The 19142-nt window shown below is 36.9% G+C and overlaps 1 protein-coding gene across 8 annotated transcripts in view; it reads right to left on the minus strand.

The window, feature by feature from the left end:
• Myh10 (myosin heavy chain 10) overlaps positions 1 to 19142 on the minus strand; it is a 135402-nt gene that overhangs the window by 62246 nt on the left and 54014 nt on the right. For all 8 annotated transcript variants that reach the window (XM_048798052.1, XM_048798053.1, XM_048798054.1 and 5 more), the window contains 5 exons: positions 16955 to 17047; positions 6085 to 6148; positions 3444 to 3542; positions 927 to 1070; positions 580 to 675 (listed from right to left, as the gene is read on the minus strand). In XM_048798052.1, coding sequence (XP_048654009.1) covers positions 580 to 675; positions 927 to 1070; positions 3444 to 3542; positions 6085 to 6148; positions 16955 to 17047 — 496 coding nt within the window. The remainder of the gene's footprint in view (positions 1 to 579; positions 676 to 926; positions 1071 to 3443; positions 3543 to 6084; positions 6149 to 16954; positions 17048 to 19142) is intronic.

The raw sequence follows: 19142 nt of genomic DNA on the forward strand, positions 1-19142 counted from the left end.
GATTTCCTATTAAAATGTAGATTCCTATCCAGCTTTGAAAATTCAGTTACGAGAATGCTCCTCAATTTATGATGTGGTGATGTTCTGATAATCCATTTTAAACTGAGACTGCATGGCTGAGTCTAGTCTACTTTAAACATGTTTAGACACTTAAATTAGCCTACAGTTGGGCAAAATCACCCAACATGAATCCTGTTTTAGGACGACATACTGAATATCTCACATGGCTTACTGAATCCTGTATCACAAGTGGAAAACAGAATGATTGTATGGGTCTGCTTTCATATCGTTATAAGGTTGAACCACTCTAAGCTGGCGACCACCTGCGTGTTTGGCAACACCAGGGTTTTCCAGGTAGCTCTTTTCCAGGTGAACTGTGTGGTCTGCTACACCTTAGTTCCCTTCCCCTCAATTACCAATGCCTCTCCCATGTAAGCTGGGACCCTTCCCCGGCTTCTTTCAGGGTTGCCACTCTACTCAAGAGTCCCTCAGGAAGCACATGTTCGTGTTTTTCATATGTTCTTAGCAAACATAAGAAGCCACTGAAATAGAAATAAAATCACTATTCATTTAGTTTACCTGTATTTTCTGGCATAGAAGCTTGATCAGTATTTCTCTCCTTTTTGAAAGATATATTTCCAAACTGTAGCACTGAAGATACTACTTTAAGCATTGCTTCATGTTGATAAAAAGAAAGAAAAAATTAATGAAAATATTTCACTAAAATGTAACGAAGACCTATTCTAATTTATTTTGCGCTACAAATTACGTATGTGATATTTTTTAATAAAATTTGTCTTTGAGAGTTCATAAAATTAAGGGCAGTTCTCATTAGTTTCCCACTCATTTTCTAGTTTAGGTTATTTACTCCAAACTTATTGGGCTTATGAAAGTGAGGCTGTGAATGTTAGAGAAATCACACATACACAGGATCTCTTCGTGAGAAAAGCCCATTATGTGCATTGCTTCCATGGTCTCCTGAAAGTTATCCTTGTCTTGTTGTCCCGGAATAGGGATATAGCCGTTGGAGAGAAATCTGTAGTTATTAAATCCTTCAAGGAGTAAATCAGCTGAAAGGAAATACAACAGAATAAAATTTGATAAATACTCATAAACAGACTAAAGCACCCCTGCAATTGACTGCTGCTGTCTCCGAGGAGAAGTGGAGTTCACTATCCAACCCATCACCAACACATGCTTTTTCCCATCCAATCCATCACCAGCACATACTTTTTCTTTATATGTTCATGTAAACACATGAATAGACACAAATTTGTGAGCAACAAAGGCAGGAGCTTTCAGGATGGTGATTCGTACAATATTATATTTCATACGGGATAGCTAGGAAATGATGCAAAGTTTCCAGATAAACTTTATTTACTCTTGAGTTATTCAGATTTAAACATTTTTAGCCATCTTTTTAAGGAAAGCTTTAAAACTCATGCTTTTTCTTTATAGTTTACCTCAAACATTATGGGGTCTATATGAAAACTATGTAGATATTCATTCAAGTTCTCAGCCCCATAAAGGCCCTGAAAAACTCTTTCTCCAGGCCAGTTTGTTTAAATAATAATTTTTTTTTTTTGGTGGTGGTACTGGGGGTGAAACCCAGGGTCCCTCCCATGCTAAGCATCTGCTCTGCCAATGAGCTACATCCATGTCTTTCCAAGCCAGTTTGTTTAGTGGTTACTTTGTCTTCAGACCAGGCCAGTTTGTTTAAATAATGATTCTTTTTTTTTTAAATTTTGGCACTGGGGATTGAACCCAGAGGCGCTTTACTATCAAGCTACATCCCTAGCTATTTCCCACCTCTGCTCTTTTTTTTTTTTTTTGAGACAGGATCTCGATTAAGTTGCTGAGGTTGGCTTCAAACTTGGGATTCTCTTGCTTCAGCCTTTAGAGTCTCCTGGATTACAGGTATGTGTCACCATACCTAGCTAATGACAGATATTATAATAGATATAACTAGTAACTATGGCACTCTAGGACCCCAAGTTAGGGATCAATTATTCTTTTGACAAGTGTGCTCAAAGATGCACAAGGACATTTCTCAGGAGTTCTCCGAACAGAGAGGGTACTTATCCCTTTAAGAGATGTGCAAATGTGCCCCCAACCTTCTTTGTAATTGGCTATCTTGCTGTCTTGCAGAGGGCTTCTGCTGATCACACCTTCCCTCTGATTCTCATTACATCATGTTTAATTTCTATTAGGTACTGCCTGCTTTCTTTTTCTACCTCCTTTCAACACTCTGATCATCTTTTTAAAATTCATTCCTGGTGCAGAGTTATTATCAGTCGGAAAGCCTGAGGGTTTTGTTCTTATCATACAGCACAATTATAAATTTTTAGTCTCTCCTAGGCACCCACTCTGTGTATTTGTTGCTTATGTATTTCCCCTGCAGGTTTTCTCTAGTTAATTTTTGAGTTCAATGCTTTTAGAGATGCCTTTGGTTGACCCAAGCCTAGTCCCCAGAGAAGTTTTACTTTATATATGTCTACTGTAATATCTAGATAACAATAATCATGGAGAAACAACACTGAATTTGAGACACAGAAGAGATTGAAACATTATACACCTTCTCCCTGCCTCATATATTTCTGACTCAGTAAAATTCTCACCCTGACCAGAAATTTTTTAACAATGTCCAATCCTAAGCTTCTAGTCCTCGTGATTTATGACAATAAGAAAATAAATACCCACCATTGGGTCTTTCTAGTATTAGTGCAAGCATAATCTATATTTAAGTATAAATCCAAGAATAAAAATGTTTATTCTACTTCACTTTATTAAGTAAATATATTTTTGCTTACCTTTCTACTTATAAGTGTTTTTTTTTTAATTTTTAAAATTTATTCTTTATTTAATGGTAGAATGTATTTTGACACATCGTACATACATAGAGTATAACTTCCCATTTTTGTAGAGTTACACTGGTTGTGTATTCACATAAGAACGTAGGAAAGTTATGTCTGATTCTTTCTACTATCTTTCTTATTCCCACCCCCTCCCTTCCCTTCATTACTTTTTGTCTAATCCAGTGAACTTCAAACCTCCCCCCTTGATGTGAGTTAGCATCTACATATCAGAGAGAACATTTGGCCTTTGTTTTTAGAGGATTGGCTTATTTTACTTAGCATGACATCTACTAATGTTGAACACGACATTTAAATGTTGAAACAGAATTTCATAAACATGCATCATTTTCCTCTGATTTAAAAATCTTAAAAAGAAATGAAAGTACAATGTAGAACAACCTACCACTTACAGTACTTACTCCATGATGTGGAAGTTCAATTTCATTTTCATTCTCATGATTTAACCAGCTAGAGATTTGACACATGTGTATAAAACCACTATTTCCTGAGATTTTCCTTTCTCAAAAAAATTCAACATTAGAAATGATATTTTACTAAATATAAGTAGGAAGGACCCTTGTCACTTACACTTCAGGTGTTCACCAGCTCCAGATAACAACTGGTAAAAGATATGAAAAGTACGCTCATCTTTTGCTTGACGAACAGCACGAGACTTTTCCAGAAGGTCTGAGCAGAGATGGTTAAGGATTATTAAAAGGAGGTCCTCTTTCCGTGTTTAAATAAATTTTAATTTACAAAATGTTTTTTCTTGGATATATATCAACTATACTATAATGAACCATTCTAAAGGATTATATTTTGTATCTGAATAAAACAATACATACAATTTGTGTCTCTCATGAATCTAGAACTACCAGGTTAGGAGGGAACTTAAAAAAGATGGGAAGGTTGTGGGGTGCTTCTCTTGCCCCACCCTACCCTCCTCCTGCTAACTTAGATACATTTAAAGAACACAACACTGTACAAGGAACGGTCGGAAGCTGTTGAAAGTGAATTACAAGCCAGGCGTGGTGGCACATGCCTATGATTCCTGTAATCCCAGCAGCTCGGGAGGCTGAGGCAGGAGGTTCTGGAGTTCAAAGCCAGCCTCAGCAAGGGTGAGGTGCTAAGTAACTCAGTGAGACCCTGTCTCTAAATAAAATATAAACAGGCCTGGGGATGTGGCTCAATGGTCAAGTTCAATCTCAAGTGCCCCCCCCAACTGTACCCAAAAAAGTAAATTACAATTGTTTAGGGCAGGAGAAGCTCTATTATACTAGAATTAATATAACAAATAAAGAAGACAAGGTACAAAGAAATTGGTCAAAACAACATAGCTAATGTGTTATAGAGCTAGGAACCAAAACTTGGTGGTGTGCTTAACTCTGCTACTATGAGAGCCCCCTTATTGAGAACCTCATATCTCTTAGGTGCTACCCTCTCTAATCCAGCCCCTCCGGTAACTTTTCCAAGTGCCTTGAGATGTGGCTATGATTGGGTGATGACTGTCACTGGATTCTCCACTGGCCTTCCCTTGACTGAGTTGAAACCACTGAGGTAGGTCAGTGCCTACAGCCTGCTGCCACCCACTGCCCCCTGGCTGGCCTTCCCGGAGGCAAGCAGCTGGACCAAACAACTACATTTCAGACTATCACCCACCTGCCTGTGGATTTAGGGTTCAATCCAAGGCTGGCTGGGCCCTCTGTCCACTGTGTGCAGATGCTCCAAAAGCATATGTGGGTTACAGTCACTCTGGGCTCTTGCAGACTCTATTTCACTGCTTTGCAAGCAGATGACTGTCTCTTCTAAAGTAAACCTTCCCTGTGTCCACCAAATGAATTAATTCGGCATGTGCCAAATAGCCTGAATTTTTAGTCAGACTATCCCAAACATCCTCCACATTTAGTGAAAAATAAATTGTTAGACTAGTATGAAGTGTGTGTGTATGTACGTGTATGTGGTGTACACGTATGTTTCTGGCTTTGAAAGTACAAATAAAATACCATTCTTTTTAAAAAATTTTTTTTAGATACTGAGGGATTAAACACAAGGGCATTTTACCACTGAGCTGTATCTCCAATCTTTTTATATTTTAATTTTTTTGGAATCAGGAATTGAACCCAGGGGTGTTTAACTACACCAAGTCCTCCTTTTTTTTTTTTTTTTTTTTAATTAAAATTTTGTATTTTGAGACAGGCAGGGCGTTGCTAACTTGCTGAGGCTGGCTTTGAACTTGAGATCCTCCTGCCTCAGCCTCCCGAGCCACTGGGATTACAAGTGTGTGCCACTATGCCTGGCTTATATTTTGAGATTACTGTTTTGCTAAGGTGCTGAGCAGGCCTTGTTAAATTGCTGAGCTGGCCTTCATCCTGCAATCCTCTGACCTTGAGCCTCACCTGAGGGGTAGAAACAATATATTTCTATTACTGGAAATTATTCTAATAATCATCAGGCAACTGTCATCTGTATCCCTTCTAATTTGCACACTATTATTCAGATTCCTTTCTGTTACAGCATCTCTATCTCATTTGTTTTATATATTCCTATTATTTCTTAAGACCATTCCAAGCATGTGACATTTCTTAGGAGTATTCTATATATTTGACATTTTATTTTATTTTTGGGGTACCAGGGATTGAACACAGGAGCACTTGACTACTGAGCCACATCCCTAGCCTTATTTTGTATTTTATTTAGAGACAGGGTCTCACTGAGTTGCTCAGCGCCTGACCTTGCTGAGGCTGGCTTTGAACTTGCAATCCTCCTATCTCAGCTTCCTGAGCCGCTGGGATTACAGGTATGTGCCACTGCGCTTGGCATTTTATCTTTTCCTCTAGCTAAATCACTCTAGCTCCATAATCTTACAAGGCTTGTTTTGCTGCGTACATGTTTATCCTACTAAGATTAGAGGCAGATGGTAAAACACGGTGACCATGACAATAGCTGCTGTGTACCTGCAGTAACACTCACCTAAATGCCTCACCACACAGGCCATGGGGCTCTCCACCTTCCTGGGCCCACAGGTTGGGACATGGCTTTAACAATCATCAACAACAATATCCACACCACTCGAGCTCACATGCAGTAGCTGAAAGCCTTTGCCCATGTCCTACTGTCTCCAGGGTGAGTCTTCTCACCTGCACAGTGGGATGACGTCACCCAGGGTTGCTGTGGGGCTGTGGAAAGACTGGGTCCTTATTTTGGACAAAGCAATTATGAAAAAGGATACATGTTTCAATGTTGGCCCCAACAATATAGCCAGTTACATCAAAGTTGATCCGAATAAACTTTCCCTGAAAATAAATGTAAAAAAGAAAATTGAAAATAAATAAGAACACTAATGATCTGAGATTATTGAAATCATAAGAAAATGTGTCCTTCCCTGGACCCACCCATAAATTGGCTACCAAAATAGATCTTATATACTGTTTCAAATAAAAAAAAAGCTGCAATAAGTATCAAAAAATCAACAATAAGACAAAGACCACCTTCCCAGGCTATAACAAAATAAAACTAGAAATGTTAACACAAAGAGAGTAATGAACACTAGTCATTTAGAGATTTAAAAGCTTTTCTAAGTAATCTGAGATAGAAGATTTTAATAGCTTTAAAAGAATACTATTCCAGTCTCGTCAAAAATATGATTAATATAGATGATTTCTTAGGAAAATAGAAATTCATTCAAGAAAAAAATATGAGAAAATTGAAATAGGCCATAATAATAATGACAAAATCAATTATTTCTTTTAAAATGCTCGATTGGTTTTGTGAAAGAGTTTTGACAATATTTTAAAGGAACATTTGACTCCCTTACTATATAGCTGTCTCAGGGAAAAAGAAAGTAATTATTTCATAGTTCATTTTATAAAGTTTTCATAACACTGAGTACCCTAATTGGTAAAAGATAGTACTCCCCAAAAAGCAAAAGAAAAGCCCAAATTGTTAGAGATAGCACAAAAAAAAAAAAAAAAAAGCAAAAGAAAGCAAATATACCTAACTCACAAATATAACTTTAAAGCCCAAATTAAACACTTTATAAAACGAAGAAACATGATCAAGATGGCTTATTCTGAGACTGTTAAGAAGGGCTGATCCTAGTAACCATATGACCACGAGAACAGTTGAGGGTTTGGAGGGCTCCTTTTGAGGAAATTAACAGGCTCATTCTAAAATTTGAGGGAAAATGAAGATGACTTATTAGAGTAATCATAATTTTGAGAAAGAGAAGCAGAGTTGAAGGACTTGTACTACTTGATTTCAAAAAGCTATAAATTTATTAGGATGGTGTGGTATTGGTATAAGGACAGAGAAACAGATTAACAGAACAGAACAGGGTCAGGCATGGTGGCACACGCCTGTAATCCTAGTGATTTGGGAGGCTGGGGCAGGAGGATTGCAAGTTGGAGGTCAGTTTCCCCAACTTAGTGAGACCCTCTACAACTTAGTGAAGCTACGTATTAAAGTATCCTTGGGTTCAATCTCCAGTACCAAAAAAATAAAAATAAACAACAAGAAGAGAACAGAGTTCAAAAGCAGACTATCCATATAAGGTCAATTCATTTTCAATAAGGATGCCAAGGTTATTTAATAGGTGAAGGATTTTCAATAAATGGTACATGAAAATAGGCAAAATGAAGCAAAATAAACAAAAAGAGCATAGATCCTTACCTCACATTATATATAAAAATATTAACTCAGAATATATCATAGATCCAAACATGAGCTAAAACTGTAACACTTCCTAAAGAAAACAAAAGAAAATCTTTATGACTGAAGTTTTAAACAAGGATTTCTCACAAAGTAAAAAGAGTGAACCATCAAATTTTTAAACATGATAAGGTGGATTTATTCAAACTTAACATTTCTGTTCTTCAAAGGACCCTGTAAAGAAAATGAAAAGAGAAGCCTCAGACCGAAAGAGAATATTTGAAGAACTTGTTCCCATAATATAAAAAGACCTCTCACAACTCAATAGTAAGACAAACTAGTAAAAAAATTAGATGAAAGATTTAAATAGATACATCATCAAAGAATATAATGGGGCTGGGCAGGGTGGTGCATGCCTGTAATCCTAGTGGCCTGGGAGGCTGAAGCAGGAGGATTGCAAGTTAGAAATCCAGCTTCAGAAACTCAGCAAGTCCATAAACAACTTTGCAAGACCCTGTCTCAAAATAAAAAAATAAAAACAGGCTGGGGATGTGGCTCAGTGGTTAAGCATCCCTAAATTCAATCCCTACTACCAAAAAAAAAAAAAAAAAGAAGTCAATAAATTTAAGAGAAGATGCTCAATATTATGAGTAATGAGAGAAATCCAAATTCAAATGGCCACAATGAAATACCCCTACATATCAACCAGGATGGCTATAATTTTAAAGAAAGACCAGCAAGGATACAGTACAACCAGAGAACTCTCATACAACCCTGGAGAGGATGAAAAACTGTTCCTACAGAAGAAATTTGCCCAGTTTCTTATAAAGTCAAACATGGTTACCATATGACTGAGCAATCCTACTCTTTAATTACCCCAGAGAGATAAACATGTGTGCACCCAAACTTGCACATTCATAGCCACTTTATTTTCTAATAGTCCCCAATTAGAAATAACCAAATGCCCATCAACCTGTGTAAAAATAAAAAATTGTGGCCTATTTATACAATGGACTATTATTCAGCAATAAAAATGAACAAACCAGTGATTGAACCCAACAATATGGCTAGACTAAAAAACATTATGCCACGTGAAAGAAGCTGGACATAAAACTAAAGGCTGATGTAATAGGTATAGTAATATCCTTCCGGGCAATTCCATTATTTTTATTATTCTAATCAATTTTATTTTAGCACAGTTGATAATGATAAAGATGAACAAATTCCTTAGATAATGAAACAGCAAAACGTTTCATGATACAGAAAAAATAATAATACTCCATACCAGATATTTGCTTTATAAAATGGTCTAATGGATTTATATGGTAATTATAAGAGAATGAATTTTGTCTTATTTTAAAAACAAGTATATTTTGTCTTTGTTTCTTAGAAGACCCCTAAAAAAGAACAAAGTTAACAAACTACTAGTCCATAAGAACAGTTAGAACTGTTCAAGAAAGAAACACAAAAACTAAAATTGGGTCCTGATGTTGTAAGTGAGGGTTAAAATTCTTTATAAATTTTAAACAGCTGTATCAGCTATACAATACCTCATTGAGTTAATTAAGAACTGCTATTTTAAGAGACAGTAGTCAAAAGACAATGTTATTATTCTCATGCTGCAAAAGATACATTGCAAACAGAACTGCCCAAGCAAATACTTTCTCAAACTTCTCATTTTAACACTGCAGAGAGGTTAATCAAAATCATACAGTGTCATCTAATTCTTACAAAATTCGTTATATCCAGTAAAACACACAGCTTTCCCCAACCTGTCTGACTTTCATACTGAATACATCTCAGAATAGCTATTTAAACTTTCAAGTCTTTACTTTTGCTTTACCATCTTAAATAAAACGGAAGTTCGAAATACATTAAAAAATAAAAAAAAAAGAAAAATTATTTGGGCCATAAGACAAAAATTATTTGGGCCATAAGAAATATAAAGTATTTCTTTATAATACTTTGGTATTATAAAGAAAATAATTATTACACAGATTACTTTGAACTCTTAACAACTTTAAAACTAAACTTAAATGCTATTCATTTTATATTTAGTGAATTTAATTTCCCCTTAGTTCATGGAAAATTATAAATTAGGAAAGAATGTTAGAGTCAAAGGAGAAATGGCAGAAAATTAGGGTTTGGGCCGTCTGAATAGGTAACCTATGAAGAAATGTTCCAGAATAATTTAGACATGTGGTCACCTACTTGGAAAAATAAATGAAGTCTCTTACTTTCTCACCAGCTCCCTAGCTAAATGTCCTTTTCAGAACTGTGGTTGCTCTATCCCTTACAGTAAGTGAAAAGAGGCAGGCGGAGTTTAGGATATAGGAGGAAGGAGAATGTTCCCACTCTGCTTCCTCTCTACAGCCCCAAAGAAGCAAGTATCTCTGAAAACAGTATATACAGTAACTAATAGCCTCAGTTATAAGCCAAACCTCTAGAGCTGATTCTGTTTTGAAAACACTTTAACAAAACAAAAACCTTATAAAGTGGAAAAATGATCACCTCTATGCTAAGCAACATTTATGCTCAGATATAAGATAAAAGAGCCAAAGGCTTTGACATATGATAAAGTGAAATTTCAGAACCAAAGAGAAAGACTTTACTGACAATCCTCAAATAATCTAGGGTTTAAATAGTCCCCTTAATGTTGGACATGGTGGCAAATTAGGTGAGAAGCAGGCCACAGAATGTGACATCACTTCAGTGTGAGACAGTCGAGGACTTGTGTAGATGAGCAAATAGGACTCTTCATTTTACTTAGTGGGGAGTTTGGAGGAGGAATAAAATCTGTAAGTTAAAAAACTTCCTCTCGGGGCTGGGGATGTGGCTCAGTGGTAGAGTGCTCGCCTGGCACGAGTGAGGCACTGGATTCGATCCTCAGCACCACATAAAAATAAATAAATAAAAATAAAGGCCTTGTGTCCACCTACAACTAAAAAAAATAAAAAACCTTCTCATATTAATAATAAAGGCTCGGGCTAGGGATGTGGCTCAAGCGGTAATGAGCTCGCCCGGCATGCGCAGGGCGCTGGATTCGATCCTCAGCACCACATTAAAAAAATAAAGATGTTGTGTCCACTGAAAACTGAAAAAATAAATATTAAAAAATTCTCTCTCTCTTAAAATAAATAAATAGATCAATCAATAAATAAATGCTCTTTAAGAATTAATTAATTTGTGCTGAAAATACCCACTCCACATTTGATTTTCATAAAGGTTAGATTATGGTACTCAGAATATTCAACCAGAATCTCACCAATAAAGACAAAAAAAAAAAGGCGGGGGGAATACAACATTAAATATTAATTCTACTTTCAGTTTGACTGTGTTGCAATACAAGAACTGAGACCATACACTTACTCTAAGTGTTCTGAATAGCAAGACAAGCAGAATTCTCTCTCCCTCTATAGAAAACATAGATTTATTTATGTACTATGGGGCCCAGGGTCTCCTGCACTCTGGCAGACTCTTTACCCAGGGGCTGTGCCTCCAGGCCTAAAATGCAAATATTAACACTTCATTTAAAAGGTGCAAAAGAACAACCTGGATATTTAATACTTTGGTATTATAAAGAAAATAAGATTATTCAGTTTCATTTGTTCTGAATTGCTATCGTTTTCTGGGGTGATTACAACATATCCATAAAAACTAAACCTAGATTATTGGTTAGTTGGCGATTTAATACAAAGGCAATGCAGGTTACTTTCACATTCTGAAAATGTTTTTTCCCTTCCTAATTTGTTACTGAAACTGTCATATGAGCTGATAATTTACTTTAAGATGTTTTAGCATAGAGAGGGAATTATTTGTTTTCATCTCCATTCTGGAGCCAGCCATTTGCCCTAAACGGAAAACCGTTCCAGGGGTAATTAGCTAGCGTTTAATCCACTGGCCAGATGGCTACCTTAAATGCTTCAGCTATCTTAATCTCGGAACCACACCAGAAGCTTTGTTATTTGTAAAATGAGTTTTAATGTGAATTGTTACTTAGAATAATGGATATTAGAAATTACTGAGGCAACATGAGTGGCATTAAGAGACGCTGACTGGCTGGTTAGAAATATCCAGAGCCTCCCCACTCTGGCAAAACAAGGTGTTTAGATTCAGGCAGGCCCAGGAGGCTGTGCTGCTGAAGGCTGGGCTTTCCCAAGCTATGTGCAGCCTCTGATCTGGTTGCAGATTATGGTGCAGACCATAATCTTTCTGATATTATCACACGTGCTTTGGTAGATCTTTGAGGGATAAAAAACTTTGAGCAGAGTACTTAGAACTGAGCTGCATTTACCTTACACAAATTTTACAGTTATTTTTAGCGTCTACTTACTAATAAGTGCATGTGAGGGTGAGAATTCCCACTTGCTTTCATTATAACCTGGGAGTCAAACTGGAGGGAGGAGATATACCTACAGGCTTTACCAAACTACAACTACCAGGGCCTAATTATCTATCAAAAGGCACACAATAGATGGAAATTGTGAAACTGGCATAGGTGGGTTTGCAAAAACAAAAAGGATCTGTACAGAGAAAGTGATTCTGATTAAGACTTTGAGGAGAGATGTATCTGCTGATCCAAACAATCATTTTGAAATTGAAGTCCCTGTTTTTAAAGTTTCATTATGAGACATTCATTTTACATAAATCTCCTCCATCTGGAATGCATTTTACTTCTCATAAACAGAGAACAGGACTAACTGTGAACGATTATTTTCATACGGGTAATGCTCTTCTAAAGAATCCCCCTTTAACACAAACCATATGCTAGCATCTTTGAAAGAAAAGATATTCTTCAGGAAATTAGTTGTCTATATCAGATCAAAGAAATGGAACCAAATGGCTTCTAAAGCTTATGGAGTTTATAGTTTCAAATATTTTCACTGCAAGCATGTGGCTTGTAAATAATGACTGCATGAAATCTCATTGTACACACAATTCATTTTTCAACATCACATTACTCTGTCTGTATGACACCAATTTCAATTCAAGGGCCAGCCTGTCCATGAAGCCACTGGTTCCCACATGACTCCTACCCATGCTCCTAAAACTGGGGTACGGACGCTCTCAGAGGTGAGCACAACCTTGCATCATGGCATGTCATCAAAAACATATTAAAGTTAAAATCAGGACTGGAGATGAAGCTCAGTGGTAGAGCACTTGCCTAGCATGCGCTGGGTTTGCTCCCCAGGACTATGAAAATAAAATAACATGAAAGCCAAAAAGAAGGTGAACCCTAAGAGGCCAGGGGCTTTAGTTTGCCCACTGATACATTCTGCAGGCCTAGAATACCTGGCACTTAGTAGGCAATCAGATTTTAACTAAATGAATCCCATAAATACACCTACTATGTCCTTGCATGTTTGAGGCATGGTGCTGGGAACTAGGGACACTGAGGAGAACAAGGCAAAGTCCTTACTGTCAGAGATCTCACATCCTCATGGCAGAGATAATAAATAAGCGGGTTATCAGTGCTGCTAGGGACATACACAGAACACTGTGGTGGGAATAATTTAGGAAATTGGAATAGGATTTTAGACGAGGTAGTTAGGAGAAGGAGAAATGTAGACAGATTTGAAACACATTCTAGAAACCAACTGGATTCACTGCCAGCTAGGAGATGGGCCATGAGAAAAAGGTTGAATCAAAGATGATCCCTAGGTATTTTATCTTCCTAGGCCTGTGCTGTGTTTTAAGTTGAAGCAATTGAGTGATCTGAGGGTATTATTTATTGACCTAAGACATAAAGGAACAAATTTTGAAAAAAAAAAAAAATTCCATTTAGGGTATGTTAAATTTGTGAAATCTACTAGACATCCAAGTGGAGATATCAAGTAAGCAGCCCAGTTGCTTGGTAAAGAAAAGATACTTAAGAATTAATTGAACTGCACAATAAATCAAAAGTCAAAATTACACACAATTTAATTTAAAAAGTGAGTCAACATTGGTTACTGCCAAATCTGCTGAGAACCAAAGCACTGGCAACACCCATAGAGAACTCTAAAGGGATATTTTAACTGAACATTATCCAATCAGTGGAATTATTACTATTTTTTTATGAGACTACTAAAATCAACTACTCATTTGAGTGTTGTATAGTTAAAGCTTTATGATAATAATAGAAACCAACTACTAAACCATTTAAAAAAAAATTCTATATACATCGATAAAAGTTGACCTTGTAAGAATTAACAAGCCTTCAAAATCAACCATTTCAAAATACCCTTGTTTCTTGTTTGATTGTTGTTGCTTTTTTTCTTGAATTAAAAAAAAAGTCTTTTTAGTTTTGGACGGACACAATACCTTTATTTATTTATATGTGGTGCTGAGGATAAAACCCGGTCGTACCTCACACGTGCAAGGCAAATGCTCTACTACTGAGCCACAACCTAGCCCGTTTGTTGTTTGAATGAATAGCTCTGAGAACATTGCCTAATTTAAAAAAATTTTTTTTCCAATAGAAACAAAAATCAGCCTTTAATATATCTTTTACATATAGCATACTTAAAGGTTATCATATAGTAGTGCAAGCACTTTGGAAGGTGGTACATGGCTGAAAAAGGCTGGGAACTTAGATCAGATGGCTAATTCTTGCTCTTTTCCTGCTGCAGGTGGTTACAAAACAATCTCAGAGACTCTTCCTAATAGCAAAATATAAAACAGGTTTCTACCAGAATTATTTATATCAACCTTTGGAGTAGGAAGCATAAATAACAAGTATTAGTCAAACTCATGTTATTACTTTGTAAATAATTGCAAAAAGTTATCACCTTAGTTTGGGCTGTAACTTGAAGGAACAATTGAGAGCACAGTTTTGCAACCTTGGCATAAGTGACACTCAGGGCTGGGTAATTCTCTGTTGTAGGGACTGTCTGGTGCATCGTAGAATGTTTAGCAGCATCCCTTTCCTCTACACACCAGATGCCAGAGCACACCACTGCCCTTCCCCACAACTGAACAAAAAATGTCCCCAGACATCCCCTGAGAAGCCCCCCCCCCGCCACCCCAATTAAGAACCATGTAGAGTGATGCTAATTGTAGATTAAAAGCTCTTATATGTCAATGCTGGAGATCCTGCTAAGGATTCATGATAGCCAGTTCCCAAGATGGTCTCCAAGATCCCCACCTTTGGCACTCACACCCTGTACAGTCCCTTTCCACACAGTGCAGGCTTGGTTTGTGTAACCCATAAATACAAGAGCGATGATACATGACCTCCAAGGCAGGGTCATAAAAGATACCGAGTCTTGCTTCTGTCTTGCCTTCTCTTGGATCGCTAGCCCTGGGAAGCCAGCTGCCATGTCATGAGAACACTCAAAGAGCCCTGCAGGGAGGCCTACAAGATGAGGAACTAAGGCTTCCAGCCACAGTTGTGAGGAACTGGGGACTCTTGCCAAAAGCTACCTGAGAAAGCTTGGAAGATCATCCTCTAACCTCAATCAGAACTTCTTATGACGACAGCTCTAATCAACAATGTCTTGAGAGGCTGAGCCAGAAAGACCTAGCTAAACTGCTACTAAATTTCTGACATATAGAAACTATGAGATATGAAATGTTTTAAGCCATGGGTTTTAGTTCATTTGTTACTAGCAATAGATAACAAATATAGAATACTTTATATCTGTTCCAAACCCCAAATTAATGAGTAGAAACACACTTTGCCAAGTAGATAAATCCTTGCCATTTGGTAACAGAATCATTACATTATTTACCAAAGGACAGAAATATGGCTTAACATATTTATCTTTTCCAGGCAAAAATGAGACAACTGGGCACAAAATGATTTCTCCTGAATTCAGAGTGTGGTTTGGGGATAAAAAAAATCAGAATACATGGGTAACTTGATATGCGGTAAAATAAAAGGATTTTCCATGAAAAAGTCCTTGAAAATTTTCATGGAGATTTACATACCAAAGTTGGAAGCTCACTGTTTCTCCCATCTCATGACATAGCCACTAAACACAGGGCTTTTCAGTAGGAAGAATTTAAAATTTAATTGTGGCTCAGACTCAACAGGAAAGATCCAGGGGAAAGACAGGGACATGAAAAGCAGCTCAGTTTCCTAAGATTGCTTATAAATCCAAAGTCACTGGTGTGCCTCCTACTGACACAGGAACGTTCTTTACTCGACTTGGGCTAAGATAACTATTAAGTGCACTTAGGATCCTAAGTGTATCTTTAGATATTATCCTCTAGGAATGAACAATATTTTAAACAAACAGGTACCTTTTCCTTCTATAATGCAAAAGTCTCTTGTATTACTGCTACTTCTGAAGGTGGGCGGGTTGAATGGTCTCCCCCAAAAGTCACATGTTGAAGCTGACTTTAGAGTGGGGGTTGTTAAAGAAAAGTCAAAATGAGATCATTAGGCTGGATCCTAACCCAACAGACTGGTGTCTTCACAAGAGATTAGGACATGGACACACAGAAGAAAGACCCTATGAAAACATAGGGAGGTGACATTCATTTATAAGACATGGAAAGGAGGCCTCAGAAGAAACCACACCCCACTGATACCTTGATCTGAGACTTCTGTCTTCCAGAATGTGGGAAAATAAGTCTCTGCAGTCTGATCTACCCAGTAAGTGGTTCTTTTTTATGACAGCCTTAAAAACTAATAGACGGTTTCTGGCTACCTTTGTGCTCACTGGGTCCTCAGAGATAATTAGGTCACTTCTAATAGACAGGGAAACCACACTACCAAAAAATTAATATGCGGTTCATGACTTCATATGTCCAGTTTTTAAAAGTATGTCACAATGATACCAGGTTTCCAAAAACTTCCAAAGAGTCATTGAAATTCAATTCTCATTTTTCCTGACCTTCTAAGACTTTTATCAATACTTCAGATGATGATGAGAAAAATAGTAGAATTGAGTTGAACAACTTCAGTAGAAATAGTTGAACATTGAAATCTCACAGATAACATGATAATATCCTCGGGTAAAAGACTATGCCTAGTCAAACTGAGGAAAAAAGAAGAATCTTCAAGGAATTGAAATAGTTGAATAGCTAAGAAAAATGTCTAATGAGAATTACTAGTAGCTGATATCCTATAGAAATAGCAAGATGTGACAAAGATAATTTACTACGTTTAATACCAACTTTGTTTATTGAACACTTATTATGCCTATTGCTATGCTAAGGACTCAAAAAATGCACAACCTTTTATTGCCACACCAACCCCACAAGGGGTGTTATCATCAAAGATAAAGAAACAGGTTCAGAGAGGTTACAGTAATATAAATGGCTACATACTGCTATGTAATATGATTAAATTATTTTCCCATTACTTTTTTATTTCCTTTTTTCTAAATGTGGTTACTAGAAAATTTTGCTACATCTGTTTGCCTTTTCTTGACAGGAAGAGAAAAATCAATTCATTTGCTTAATCACAGTAGACATTTAACTAGAAATCTGAGGAATTAAGTTTCTGGTGCTTTTAAACTTACAAAACGAGATGAGTTATCATTTTTCACAGTCTTCGCATTTCCAAATGATTCCAGAATTGGATTTGCTTGCAAAAGCTGCCGTTCAAGTTCCCCCTGTAAGACATCACACACACACACACACACATACACACACATAAATAAAAACAGATGTATGTTAATATAAGGTCTTTATTCCAGTCCTCAGGGAAAAAAGAAAAGGGGGAGGGACACCCACAAAAACTGCCTCTCTTCCTCAGTCCTTTCATTTTGCCATCCAGCAACTTTTTATGGCTTCTCAGTCCTGGTTATGCTAATGGGTTCTGCTAAAAAAAAAAAAAAATCAACATCCAGAAAGTGGTCACAGGAGAAGAAAATGTCACACTGACCAGAAATCAGCTTAAATCAGCACGTAAACTAGGCAGAGAACTGTGAAAACAAAGCAAATCAACCGGTCTCTGTGAAATTAAATTTAGCACGATACCTCAATCAAGAACATATTAACACTTACACTTCTGTTTATTTTTTGCTCTGCCTTGTTCGAAACACTGAAGGTGGCTAAGTTAATAATTACTACTGTATTAGTGTAAGACCTTCCATCTTTCCAAGGGTTTCACCTAATATCTCAATGATGTAGACAGGGCCATTCCTCACCTTAACTCTCAGAGGTTGGCAAAGATGGCAAGATACTCACTTGCTCAAATTTAAAAGGTTATGTATAGAGCATTTGGTATAATGTTTGCTTTAGTCAGTATATTTATATGCAAATTAGACTAGAAAACAGATTTTATAAACAAAAGATGCAAATATATTAATATGTGTTTTAATTATGAAACATAACAGAAAGCTCTGTGAGAAAGCATGATGACATTTCTGGAGGAGGAAAGCATTAGAAAGTGATGTTGTATTTCAGAATGTAATTTCAGAATTATCTTTTATGACCTAAATAAATCTGCTTTTTCCAAACACAAACCTTACCCCTATAATTTAAAATGCCCACAGTATCTAAAGAAAAAAAATAAATAGAAAATATCATTCTCGGGCTGGGGTTGTGGCTCAGCGGTAGAGCACTCGCCTAGCACACGCGAGGCCCTGGGTTCGATCCTCAGCACCACATAAAAATAAATAAATAAAATAAAGGTATTGTGTCCAACTACAACTAAAAAATAAATACTAAAAAAAAGAAAATATCATTCTCTAAGCAAAAAAAATGTGGAACATAAAGAACCACATGTAAATTTTAAATTAGTGGATATTTGTTGTGTGAAGCATTGCACTACTATCCAATCCCCAAACAGGTACAAATATATGTCAGGCTATTACTTCCATTCTAATGGATCTGGACATTAATGAGACCAAGTAAAGATCTCAGCATCAGTATCCAGGCTCTGGTTTGGGCTCTATCAAGCAGATGGAAAGGTGGGGCACTCATACTGGAGACATGCTACGGATGCTTCATCTGGATTGCCCAGATTGTCACAGGTCTTAACTGTAGTCCATAACCGTGTTCAGCTGAAACCAGTCAGGAGCCAGTCCTGTTAAGAACCTTGTGCCATGTGAAGTCATTATGCAGTACTGCTTCACATTCTGGGCATTAGAGAATTTTTTCCTTGTACAGTAAATCTTTCAGTTTACTGACTTACAAACACTTGCCTATTACATAAATCTCCCTAAAACATTCAGGCTGTCCAACTTTATTAAACATGACATCCTGAACCAATTCTGATGGCTGAGAGCACCACTAAGAATGTCTACTACTCTGTGACAGGACACACTGCCTTTTCCCTGGAAGTCACTGGTCACTTCCATCAGTGTGCCCACAATAGAATCTTGCAGACTATGGTATATTGACTTTTCATCAATTGTTTCAGCCTCTAAAGCCATGCCCAGGCTTTTTTTTTTTTTTTAAAACCAATTCAATTTGTATTAAGTTGACATAGATCATGGCTGATGTAGAGCATCAACCCTGAAGTTCTGGTAAGAGTGGCATTACCTTTAAATGGCCACTGTTAGAGCAAAGGCTTAGAACATGAATTCCTCAAAGTTAGATGCCATCCTGCCAAATCATAATTAAAAGACTTTCATGATCTTTTCTTAAGGTGTCTCCCTAAATTAGAAGTAAAGCAAATAATGCATATCCCTCCTTTAATATTCCCTAGAGGTAGCTACAAAGATTCTTTAGATCAAGTTTTTTTATTGATTTTTCCCTTCT

Source organism: Marmota marmota, unplaced genomic scaffold (assembly GCF_001458135.2).
Source record: "Marmota marmota marmota unplaced genomic scaffold, marMar, whole genome shotgun sequence".
Classification (NCBI taxonomy): domain Eukaryota; kingdom Metazoa; phylum Chordata; class Mammalia; order Rodentia; family Sciuridae; genus Marmota; species Marmota marmota.